The sequence below is a fragment of the Chrysemys picta genome, chromosome 1, assembly GCF_011386835.1.
Source record: "Chrysemys picta bellii isolate R12L10 chromosome 1, ASM1138683v2, whole genome shotgun sequence".
In the NCBI taxonomy this organism is placed as follows: Eukaryota; Metazoa; Chordata; order Testudines; family Emydidae; genus Chrysemys; species Chrysemys picta.
In genome coordinates, this window is record NC_088791.1 from 292,561,385 (window position 1) to 292,574,422 (window position 13,038).

General features: G+C 37.3%; 1 protein-coding gene and 1 long non-coding RNA gene across 15 annotated transcripts in view; one reads left to right on the top strand and one right to left on the bottom strand.

Annotated features, from left to right (window-relative positions):
- DGKH (diacylglycerol kinase eta) overlaps nt 1–9,215 on the top strand; it is a 272,588-nt gene extending 263,373 nt beyond the window's left edge. For 10 of the 14 annotated variants that reach the window (XM_065581182.1, XM_065581184.1, XM_065581186.1 and 7 more), the window contains one exon: nt 6,785–7,530. In XM_065581182.1, coding sequence (XP_065437254.1) covers nt 6,785–6,874 — 90 coding nt within the window. In that variant the 3' untranslated portion in view covers nt 6,875–7,530. Of the gene's footprint in view, nt 1–1,534; nt 1,738–6,784 lie in introns of those variants that run through there. The other 4 variants (XM_065581187.1, XM_065581188.1, XR_010597782.1 and 1 more) reach the window with 3 other exon arrangements.
- Nucleotides 1–13,038, bottom strand: part of LOC103306512 (uncharacterized) — a 47,162-nt gene that overhangs the window by 5,139 nt on the left and 28,985 nt on the right. The window contains exon 4 of the long non-coding RNA XR_010597785.1: nt 369–687. This is a non-coding gene — a long non-coding RNA (uncharacterized LOC103306512). The remainder of the gene's footprint in view (nt 1–368; nt 688–13,038) is intronic.

Consider the following 13,038-nt stretch of genomic DNA (forward strand, 5'->3'; position numbering starts at 1 on the left):
TTCTATCTTTCTGAGATCACTTATTTAAAAAATTAAAAACCATTCCTCCCTGTTCAGTTCAAATAAATAAGAACCATGTTTTGGAAGAAGAAATGTTAGTGTGCTGAAAAATATTAGCCTGGCAAATGATAGTTACATTGCACTTTGAAATGGTGTTATCTGAGATTGCTGGTCTTTCTCAGGATCTACTTAAGTGCATCCATTATATGTAATAGATACAGTTTTGGGGATTCATTAAATTACTTTTTCCTGGAAGAGAAATAATGACCTTTTGATAATGTGTTTGAGAAATCTGCATGCAAAAATGTGCAACTTCTCATTCTGCATAAAACAAGAGGTTTCAATTTATACAGTATCCTAACATTTACCTCTAAAACACAAGTCATTGTGCCAAGCCACATCTGAATACTGCTGCATGTCTAGGCTGTTTCCATGTGGACATCAGTAAGGATGCACCATTAAATTGTTTAAAAAATTGCTCCCATAGCCTGCAATACTTCCTGATAAGAGAGTGCTGACATTGTATGTCTGCCATGGGAGGAATGCTGTTGGCAAAGGTAGTTGTGTTCTTGTAATGTACTTAGTCTTGTATGACTGGTCCTTCTGTTTTATCCTGCATCAGTGAGACCCCTGAGTCTCTTTGTCACTGCATTAAACGCTTCCATTGAGGCCTCACAGAGCCCAAACCTGCAAGAACCAAGAAACAGAAAATTATCCAAATAATACGTCTCAGACAACATTCCAGTCTCTGGTGTAATTGCCCATTGTCCAGCTATACTGAAAGAAGGAAACTTTATATGGATTTAATGAAGCCGCAGCTTTATTATTAGATGTCTGGGACTATCTGGCAGATAAAAGTATATTGTGCAGGCAACTCCATGTCATTCAAATAACTACCTGGGGCTTCTATCAACCCCCCTTCATTTTTTATCCAGGTCCCCCAGCCAACCCCTGGCTTAGACCTTAGCATCCACCCCCCCACTAGAACCTCCTTTTTAAGTCCTTTACCAGCCCATTTATCTGGTCACTGGATGCCTTCTCTATGGAGTACCTGCACTGGACATCCACCCCACACTTACAGAATAAGTTGCGACATATAGCCTAACTCCCTTTCCTCCTCACCGTAATAGGTCCTCCCTGACACCTGCTGTGGGGAAGGCGAAAAAACCCCACTCCCCTGAAGCCAATTTGGTGTGAGGGAAAACATTCCTTCCCAGCCCCCCTAAAAAGGAGTAACTAGTGCAATGCCCACAGCAAGTCTAACCCAACCTGATGTTTGCACCTCGAGGGGAGGGAAGAAGGGTGGGTGCTGCCTTGCCTGCTGCATGGAGAAAGGGCTTCTAATGTCTGAATCTGCCCCTTTTAAAGCCTTCTGTTCTTAGGTACCCAGGGGATGAATCAGCATGGCCAAGCTGACCCCCATCCACCCTTTTTACATCATCTTCTGACCTCCTTCCTTTCCCCCTACCTGTAAAGCACTGCTACCTTCCCCTGGCAAGCCTGGACAATGTCTTCTCCCCACCCTCCCTTTCAGGTGCAGTGCAGTCATTCTGAACAGGGACTAGACGATTCAAAAGCTAGACAAGAAACTCGGCACCCCGGGGCTGTGGCTTTCTCAAAATGATAAAAACCCTTGAAAGGAAAAACCCAAGAGATCGAAATTGTTGGAGTGGACCGGTAGTAAACAGCGTTACAGCAGGCAAGGAAAGTCCCTCTGGCCTTGTGCAAGGATCATTTTGATTGTGTGTTCAAACTGAAACTTAACCAAGTAGCTTTCTGCAATGTGACCATTAACTGACTCTCCTTTAAGCTAGGGCAAATGATGAATCAAACTGATTTTTAATTGCCAGTAGTGCAGGGAAACCACTGTCCATGAACTACAAAGAGGCTAGGTCGTGTGCAGTAAACACAGTGTCATGTCGGGAGTGTTTCATATTTTTGCCAGAATAGCTGTGGAACTTCCAGCAAAAGTGCTCATTAAATCCCAGCAGACTCTTTGGCCAAATGTTTGTGTTTTTTGTGTTATAGCAGCATATCTGAACAGTTGAGTGGAGCATGAATTCAGTTCCCTTTGTCTGCTCTACAAACAGACTCCCTCAGCATGTCCCCAAGTGAGTCCCAAATAATCTGTGCAGCTACATGTACACTGAGAGGAACAATAAACTCCTGGCATCCCAGGGAAGCCCAAACAGTCTGGCCTGTCATTGCCTTGACCTGTAATTTGAAGGTGGAGGGGGCAGGGAGGAGGGCTGGGTTGGATTATTGAATTGTTATAAGATTACATCTGGCTTTTATTATAACTCCTCCACTTCACCTTTCTCATAACTTTTAGAAATATCTCCTTGTCAGTTGAAGTTTTGATTGTAGAGGTTCTTGTTGGTTTGTTTGTTTTTCTTTCAATGCTTATGCAAAATCCAGTCACCCATTTTATGAGGATTTTATTTATGAGGATAGAAAGTAATATATGCTGGTTTCATCTCTACTCTACAGCTTCTCTGTGTCACTCAGGAACCATAAACCTGTTTTTTGCTGGTCAGACAAGCTCAAAGCAGTCAGAGGATAGCAGTGATTCTGACCCTTTAATTTTATATTGTTAATGCATTTAAGATGCTTATTTGCACATGCATTATTCAAAAATAGGAAAATTGTAGCTGAGTTCTTCTCCCTGAGAATTAACCTCTCTACTAATTTACAGAAAGAAATATTAACAGTTATTAGCATTTTAAAACTGCTCCTGTGCATGAGAGCTGGTTGCTAATATTCCTAGCTGCAAGAGTGTCTACTGGGCTACAGTGGTACTGTAGTTCTAATGTCTCCATAGAAAGATTTCAGCACAGAAGTGTGTCCTATATTTGAAGATGCAGGATCTGGATGGTTGTATAGTGAGAGTCAAACTGAAATTTATGGTGAGGGTTGTGTATTGTTTTCATCTTTAGTTTTCGTTAACTGAGTAATAGGAATTAAGTGTTGTTGTAACTGTGTTGGTCCCAGGATATTGGAGAGAGACAGTGGGTGAGATAATATCATTTATCAGACCAACTTCCATTGGTGAGAGAGACGAGCTTTCGACCTTACACAGAGCCATTCTTCAGGTCTGAGAAAAGTACTCAGTGTCACAGCTAAATACACGATGGAACAGATTGTTTAGCCTAATTAGTTAACACATATTTCAATGGACCATTCAAGATGAAGTGGCCCTTTAACACACTCCATTAATGGGGGAAGGAAAAAGGGGGTGGGGGAAAGGCAGCTTGAGGGGAGGTGTTAGTGGGTTATAGATTTGTTGTAATAAGCTATAAAGCTGGTATCTCTATTCAGTCCGTGATTTGTAGTGTCTAGCAAAGTTATGAATTTAAGCTCCCAATTCATAACTTTGCTAGAGTTATGGTGCGAATTTTTCACACCCATGAGCAATGTCATTATACAAACCTAATTTCCTACAGTACACCAGGCCTAAGTACATTTTCTAGACCTGAAGAAGAGCTCCGCAGCCTGCTCTACACTAGAAAATTAAATCCAGACCCCGGGGTAGTTAAGCCAACCTGACCCCCAATCAACATAGCTACTGCTTCCTGGGCACCTGGATTACCTGCGCTGAAAGGAGAACCCTTCCTGTCGGCATAGGTAGTGTCTACACTGAACAGAAGTTGGTTTAATAAAAGCTGTTACCTCACCCATCTTGTGTCTCTAATGGGAATTACAATTTTCAAAAACAGCTCTTTTTAGAGAATTTTTTAAAAATCCTTTGAGTTTTGTTAGATTTTGGACTCAATGGATGTTTGTTAAATTAGTAATAAAGCTAGAAGAAATCTCTGATCTTAAAGATGTTAACACAGAATTCTATATGTATTATTTGTTTGGAAATATTAGAATGGAACACTTTTTGCCAAAGATTGAGTGGCAAACCTTTTTTGGGCGGGGAGTAGGGGGTGAAAGGCAGCCTACCCTCTCTAGCCTTATCTCCAGAGTATAGTACAGATGAAGATTCCCTGACAGCTGACAACAATTTAAGAAGAAAATGGCTGTAAGAACTTTCATCAGGTTCTTCTCCAGTTATTTTTCAAGGACCTCTTGAGTACTTACGCCACTGAGTGCTAGAAACTGTGAGGTAGGCTGGCAATGTAGCCTAGCAGTGTGACATGGAAATGGGGGGAGGGGTGCACTTTGTGAATGATTTGCAGTGTGTTGCTGTTCCAAATCCCTCCCTTTGTGTAGGGCAAAAGTCAGAATAAAAGAATCCCTGCAAACTTTTTGGCATCTAGATGGCATCTAAAGTCGCTATATGTGTTGTCTTCTCAACAGAATGATTTGGGGAGATCTCCACAAGTGAAAATTCAGAGCTTTTTTTAACCTTTGTTTGGATTTTTTCTTGAGGACGGCAAACTTTAACTGAGGGGCCAGGAGAATTTGTAATGAGAGTCTGAGGCCTAGGGTTGGGGAAAGAGCTGTTGATATGCTGGAAGTGTCATAATATGATCCTGTCCCCTTTTCAATCCCTGAAGTCTAACAAAATCCTGCTACAATTCTCAACTACCAAAAAATCCTACAAATGGAAAGCCTGGCAAAGCCTCATCAAATTCATGCCCAAGTTTGGTGGTGATGGTGAAAGATGTATCTTCTATTTTCATTCGATTTTGAAGTGACTGTAATTTAGATGGAAACAGTAGATCCTCTGACAAATTGTTGCAAGGAGGTTTCTGAGTAGTTGCTTTGAACTTTTATTTTCTTCATTAGAAAATTAACTTAAAAGCAAATAAGAAAATTTTCTACAACTTTGAATCTATAACCTTATGCCCGTTTGTTCTCAGGAAAAAAGTTGCAGTCATTGTTATGTGTGTTTAATAATTGTTGCATACATTAACTATTTTTCTTTCTTAGATGTTTTTGTTGAATACTCAGGAAAGAGTGAGATTGACAGCAGAGGATAGAACAAAGTGCAGTACAGAGAGATGTGCTACAAGTTTCTTCACATTAGTCTGTCAATCCAACTAAATATGCAAAACCCTTGCAGTTTTAGTCTGGGGTCCATTCTGAGCAGGACCTTCTAATTATGCTGAATCATCATATATGATGGTCTTGAGCTGTACTGTAGATAATTGTCCATTAGGAGCCAGGACCAATTTCTTTCCGTTTCCGACCTAACCTGAATTTGAACTCAAATCTTCAAAGGTGAAGAGAGGCCAATGTGTTCAGTTTGTACCCACTTAAATTTTATATAGCAAAAGGGATTTCTTTCAATTTTATACCACACTCTCCTTGTCTCAGGCTGGTGGTAAATGGAAATTAAATTGTATAATAACTTAAGTATCAATGCTTATTTCCAGAGTTTTTGGTGTCTTCAGAACACATATATATGAACTCTTTGTGGAAAGCGTGCATACCATGATATATATATTGTTACCACAGTTTTTACAGTACATTAAAATAAGAATTATTATTTTATGCTGCCCTTTCCCTCTTTATTATCCTTGATGTGGAAAATATATCCTCTTAAAGTGGAAGATTTTATATTTCAGAAATATTTCATATGTTCATAATTTTTCAAATTACTTTAATAATATTTAAACCTTGCACTTAGCTGGCATCATTAATCCAAGAATTCCAAAGTGTTTAACAAAGGTGGGTTTTGTATATGGGGAAACTGAGACTCAGAAAGTTTAGGTAAACTGCTTGAAGTTACATAGTCAGCAGCAAAGTCAGGAATCCCATTCTGCTGCTCTGACCACTAGACCAACACAAATTAAACAAGGTTCGATTCCTTTTTTATTTCAACTACACACTGTTTAAAAAAAAAATAAAAAGATAATTCCATAAACAACCCAGAGAGGTTGGGTTAAATAAAAGTATGATGGCTATTGCAAAAAATGTAGACAAATTGTTGAAATAAAGTGAATGAAAATGAATAAGCTGAAACAAATAATTAATTCTTGCACAATGCCCTTAAAATTCTGCAAATTCACTGCCAAAGGGAATGAGTTCCAAAGGTGTGGGTGGTTGGGGGGAGGCAGCCTCTTCGTAAGAGGTCCTTGCTACTGCCAGTCCTGAAGAGTTGGGTCCCAGAAAACACTATCGAGAACATTTCAGCTGATCTTAACTGCCACATTGATGTACATAGAGAAAGTTATACTATACATTCAGATTTGTTTGTTGTGTACTTTCCCATTTTCCTTCTGGATGTCATTGTCATGTTTGTCAGAAACTTTCCTCTAATTACCAAGCATATCATGTTAAGATACTTATCTTTCTGGACTGAGAAATTCACTCTAACCTTAGCTATTGTTCTCTGAAGGAAAGTTGTCCTACATACCTGTAGACCTACATCTACTTTCCCATGGGGATGTGCGTATTTGCTGATTAAGATAGGCATGTTAGGGCCACAGATAAAATAAAAATTGATGGATGGAAGCTATGATCTATTACATCCTTTAAAGCCAACAACTGCTATGTTAGAGAGGAGAGGGAGATTGAGCAATTTCTGGAAATTTAAAAAAACCTAATGGCTGTGCAAAGAAGTCAGGAGAACACAAAAGTAACGGTTTGTGTGAGATACAGCAGTTATTGCAGGTAAGTAATTTTCTCTGTGCTGAATAGAAAGAGGTTCCTGATAAGTTGTCTGTAATTTATATTTTTTGCTATGTTTTTCTATTTCCACATTTAGAAATGTGTTTGCTGTTGTAGATCACTTAAAATGAACTGTAAAGGATTCTGTAACTGCTGCATGGCTGAATTGTACTGGGCTTTTTCTCTTTTGTAAATAAAACTCTCCTCTCCTTTTCTTTTGTAGGACCTGGGGATAACGAAAGTGGGTCATATGAAGCGAATTCTCCAGGGAATTAAAGAGCTTGGCAAGAACGCTCCCTTGTCTGAAGTGTAACAATACTGGTGCTATCCTTGTAAGGAGGGAGAATTGCTAGTTAGCAAAGTGGAGGCACTTTGCTGTCTTTGTAGTTTACTATATGGTTGAATAAGCACTGGTGTACTATGCAGGTTAATATATCTGCATTCTTGTGTGGTGAAGAGCTTGACCTGAGAATCTGAACGGTTTTGTGCCAAAAAAAAAAAGTTATATGTTCTGTGAAGACCTTTTCTTAGTGTGCAAACTTGGCAAGTTCAAGTAAGCACATTTTGGTAAAGAGGTTGGTATATAGTGAACTGCACTGCCTGGAAAATGTAATTAAGTTATGATTGCTTTCCTTACATATGGCCCAGTACAGCTCTCTTACAATGCAGCAACATATCACTGTAGAGCCTGAGTTTGCCTGGTTAACTTTCTGAGGCACAGCTTCCCTAAAACATTTTGTACAGAAGACTGAGAGATGGAACGTTCCTGGTTTTGCTTGCAAGACTGACATTGCCTCAGGTACTTAGCACTCACTGGCCAAGGAGTATGGTTACAGACACCACGAATGCAAACTATAATGCATGGTGTACGTGTCTGAATCGTCTGTCTTTCTGTTGCATGACATATCTGATACTTTAAACACTTGAACAATTTTTATATCAGTTTTAATAAGATTTAATTTATTACTACTTGTGTGTCTTTTATTTGGTTACAGGCACTTTTCTATTCTTCAGTGTTGTATTTTACCTGAACATGTTATGTGGCAAAGGACTTGTGGATGTGAACACTTAGCATCTGTGCCATATTTAGCAAATGATGTGCATTATATATAATTGACACATTCTATAGTTAGGTTTTTAAATTACCCATGTAGAGTAGGTATATCAGGTAATTAATTCTTGTGTTTTGGAGAGACAGGTACTTCACAAAATTATCAATCAGCTTCCTAAATGGAAAATTATGAGAGAGTTTTCTTATGGCACATTTTAATGTAGCTAGTCAGTTACCTTGAATATCTGTACTATATTTTATTTATTATGCAAAAAGAGGATTAAAAAGGTTAGTGAAACATTTTTAAAAAGCTAGAAGTAATTTAATGTTATTTACTATGTGTATAAAATGTTTTAATGTTATAGCTGATTTGATTTTGTGAGGTAAACTTCCCCAGTCTCATACAAGAACTTAGCCATGTGCACCATTTTAATATTGTTTTTTAAAGGTTCATTAAATACCAAAACAATGTACACATCTACTCTACATATCTATATTCAATCTGTTTCTTATCAGTACTACTGCACTGGTAAATCATACATATGTAGTAACAATGGTAACCCTTTCCCAAGAATTGTACACTACGCATGCTTAGGTAAATCACACGCAAAACAATAATACAGAGTGTAAACAGGTTCACTTAGAATTACTCTGATACTAAACATTTCATTAGAACAGGGTTTATGCAATTCAGTTGGGGTGCATCTAAAAAAGACGTCATTTTATAATTAATTGAGTTCCCAGATCATTTTTCACAAAGTATTTATCTAATGGGAAAAGAATTTAAATATCTCTGGAGATAAAAACTACAGTAACACTACTTCAATAATTAGGATATCTTGATGATTCACAACTTGGGTATAGTTACACAGTAAGGACTTCTCTATACTGAAAACTTACATCAGCATAACTACATCTCTCAGGAATGTAAAAAATCCACAACCCTGAGAGACTTAGCTATGCCGACTTAACCCCTAGTGTAGACAGTGCTAGGCTGACGGAAGAATTCTTCTGTCAACCTAGCTATCGCCTCTCAGGGAGGTGGATTAACTATAGCAACAGGAGAACCACTCCTGTCACTGTACGGAGTGTCTACACTGAAGTGCTACAAGAGCACCTGGAGCCTTTTAAGTGTAGACATACCCTAACTGAGCTTGTATAAAATGGATACCTCCTTGCTGTTTGCAAGAATGCAGCATGCCAGCAAAAGAGGCATGGCTTTTACTAATATATATATATTTGAGCAGACTTTCATTTGGTTTAAAAAAGTTTGTTTCCCACATTTTTAAAGGGAACAGTGTCAAGTATTAGGTTTAACTTTGGCCTATCTTTCTCATTTGGTAGGGGTTATCCCCTGGAAGGTAAATGTCTTATTTACATTTTTTTCTAACATCCTTCATCACTCTGTTGCCAGGAAATTTTAATAAAAAATAAATAGCTCAAGTCTGTCTGTCTCAAGCGCTATGTGCTCTTCTGCTGTAGAGTAAATAGAAGGACACAGTTCCGAGAACTATGCTGACATAACTGATTATGCGGGTAAACAAACAAAAGAAAGAAGCTGTGTTCCATTAGGTTTTCAGCAAAAACCAAACCAAAACAAAAACAGTTTGCCAAGTGCATTATTTTCAAGCTGTTGTACTAAAAGGGTATGCAAACAATAGAGAGTTTTTAAAATGTACTTGACACTGACTCCTTTAATTATGTTCAGATGACATCTGTTATGACTCCATAAACTATCTTTCCTTTCTCTCCCCGTTTCTCTGTAAGCTACAGTGTGTACATCTTAATGTGCAGCAGCATTCTAATTTGTGGATGTTCTGATAGAATATATAATTAATCTTGCTGGTAAACTCAAGATTATAATTCATTAGAGTATTTTCTTTGCTTTCCTGGTCATAGGATGAATTCTGTCTAACATGCTCACTGTCTCACTAAACAGTGCATAGAATTGGGCATATGCAGCAGGATTTCTTAAGACTATACAGAAATTGAGAAAGAGAACTAAAGAGACTGCCTCTGAAAAGGGTGAACTCCTTTTGGACAGGAAAATGTATTATTAATAATTCCTCTTTGTTATAACTCTCCTAAAATTACCTCAGGATCGGACAACTTTTCAGCTGTTGTCTTTCTATCAATAGTCCAGATTTTTTAAATGACTGCCAAAGAATTTAACTTCAGTTATGTAAGTGGAGGTTTTTTAATGTACAAGTAGACTAAGTATTTCAGACTTTATTTATACTGTATTTGACAGAGGCCCAGGAGAGCAAATTTTATAGGAAACTATGACTCAAAAATGTATTGCATATCAGTTCCAAATGCACTGATGAGTAGAACAAAAAGAACTAAGGAATCCTTTTACTGAAGGCATAAAGTCTATAATGTTGTTTAACTATGTGGATTTTCTGCAGAAAGTACTTTTTAAACACAGTGTTACTAACTTATGATTTGATAGCAACTTTTGAAATATTTAGTGTTTTTTGTTAAAGCCCCAGCTCCTGGAGTCCTTTTTTTTTTAAAGTGAGTTTCAAGTCCTCATGGCTATAGAGAAAAGGTTGAAAACGTACTCGAAGGGCTCAGAAAGCAGAAGGCAAATGAAGAGATTCCCCAAACTATTATTTTTTAAAATCTCTCTCTTTTTTTTTTTTTACCAATATGATTTGTTGTGTGTGTGTGGGGGGTGGGTGGGGGTGGGGGTGGGTCTGACTCATGACAGTTGAAACCTTGCGGCAGGTAATATACTATAACCAAAAAAAACCAAACAAAAAAAACACCTCACTGGAGGGAAAAAAACATGATTTAATACACTTAATATAACTCTTCTGCTCCTGTATGTAGACAACTCACCTCTGCCCCATTGCAAATGTGTGCAAGGCAAAACAGAGGGGCAGTTGTTATTAAAAAGGAAGTGATGGTATTTGTTCAGATGACCTGGCTATACTACTTAGAAGGAGGAAAGGGAGACATGCATGTTAAAATGGTAGTAGATTGTCACGGGCAGATATATTATCTTAAAATCAGAGTTTGTTTTTTGTATAATGTTTTCTACTTTCTTGCATTCAACTATTGTAGCAACCACTTTTTCAGATGGTACATGTGCTGCCTTTATAATATAAAATGCCTTCTTTAAAAAAGTCTGTTCAAACCACAAATGCAAATGGTATTAGTTTTTACGGTATTGGAAGTGGGGAAATATGTACAAAAATGTGAAAATGTTATATTTTTTCTTTTCACTATATTTTTTGTGCATTTTGCCCTTTCTACTTTTTTCCTATTACCCCCCCCCTCCCCCCCGCCCAGCCACCCCCAGTACACTTCTGTTTAAAAGGAAAAGATTTTACACTTGAGGGGGAAGAGAAAATCAATAATAAAAAACCCCCAGCTGAACAGTATCTGTTTCAACATAATAGTTCTGTCTCAGCCTCTTCTGCTCTGGGGAAGGAGTAACATTATAGCTAATGTGCACTAAAACATATCATTTTAATGCAAGCAAGAATTATTATTTTCCAATATAATGCCATAATCCATTTTTGGGATTTCTCTGCGTTCTGTGATATTTTGTCTCTACAAATATGTAATCTGCCAGTTTATTATTTTTAACTGGATTAAATAATGCCAATTCACCTTATGAAAACTGCACAATACCCACATGAGACGTACTTTTTTTCACAAGGTATCCTGGTAAAGATTGTCGGTGTTCTGTCATTGTATCATAGCCCTGCCTGCTGGCAGGTTGACAGAAAACCTGTTTCACACTAAATGGTAAATTAATATATAAACCAAGACATAACAGAAAGTACAGTAGTGTTACTTTAAAAATGTATTTAAGAAAATATATTGTACATAGATAATGCCAATTGGACATGAAAGACAAAAAGGACAGAGAATCTATTTTGCTTGATTCCTAATGTTTATGATTGCACTATTAACGTTTACCACTGTTTATTCATAGCTATATCTGTACCTCTAAGTATTAGACTCCTTCATTTGTTTGACAGTTCTGGTAACTAGTAATTAGTGGTGTAAAAATTGTTGATATTTGTAAAAGTTTCAGTTATGTGAGATATATATATATTGTTGAGGATTAAATGAGTTGGAGTAATATATTTATCTTACAACCAGGGAATTAGCTGATGATTCATGGGTGAGTAATTCAAAGCCACAGAGAGTTGTATGGAGTTTTTCTCCTTTCTCCCAAGTAGGATAAATATCTCACTATTGCATTATACTGTGTTACATTTATACAACAAGATCCTCCTTTTGCTGATTCTCTAGTAACAGGTTATAAATTTTGAGGTATGATTTTTATATCAAAATGCTGCTCGTTCAAGCTGCAAAGATTTTAATGTTTTCAGGAATTGTAAATGACTGTATTGTTGGCTTGAGTAAAATAATTAGCTGGATTTTTTTTGGTGACTTGAGATAATTGAGGAGTTGGATAGGAATTAAAATTTGGCTGGTATACTTTTATAGACAAAAATCTGATACTGCTATCAGCAGTGTTGATAATATTATAAAGTATCACTTAATAATCATCAATAGAAGGTCTTCACTAGTTGTATAAATCTGTGTATTTATCTATATATGGGATATAGTGTGGAATTTGATATTTTATACAAAAATGCATTTTCTAGTTCTTTTCTACTGCTGTTGTGTTATGTTTAATAGCTCTGTTAATGGTTTGCTTATGTACTTGAAATGCTCATTTCTGCCATACAGAAGCCCAGTTTATTTCTCAGAAATTATATTGAATTTGGAAAGCTTCCCATCTTTACTCTCACAAAAGATTTTCTAGAATTCCCAAGGTCCATCCCGGCAACCCACTGAAGTCAGTGGTAAAACTCTCATTAACTTCAGTAGGAATAAGAAGAGATCCCTGTTTTTCTTCTGAATTATTGAATGAAAGGCTGTAACAATAGGCACTTAAGTACAAATTCATTTGTTTCAAAAATGAAGGTGATAAAGGACAAAACAGCCAAAAAATGAGAAGTAAAACAATCAGAAATGTAGGATTTTAATATTTCCTGCACTTACAGGCAGGTTTCACCAAGTCTTAAACTTTCACGTGTATTGCTATGCTAAATTTTATAACAAAAGACACATTTCATCCATTCACAGCCCAGAAAAATAAAACATTATCACCCTCATCAATGACATTCAAATACTTAACGTCCCTGGCTGAATTGGCAAAAATGCTGAGTTTTGTGCACTTGAGTGAGCATGCAGTTGTGCTTTAACATTTCCAGCAGGTGGCAGTTAAACACAACAGGCTAGATTTTCAAAAGACCTGAGCTCCCACTTAGGCTATGTCTACACTACCACAGTAAGTCGACTTATGCTACGCAACTCCAGCTACGTGGATGTACCTTAGGTCGAGTTATCACAGAGTCTACACCGAGGGGGGTCGATGGGAGAAACTCTCCTGTTGA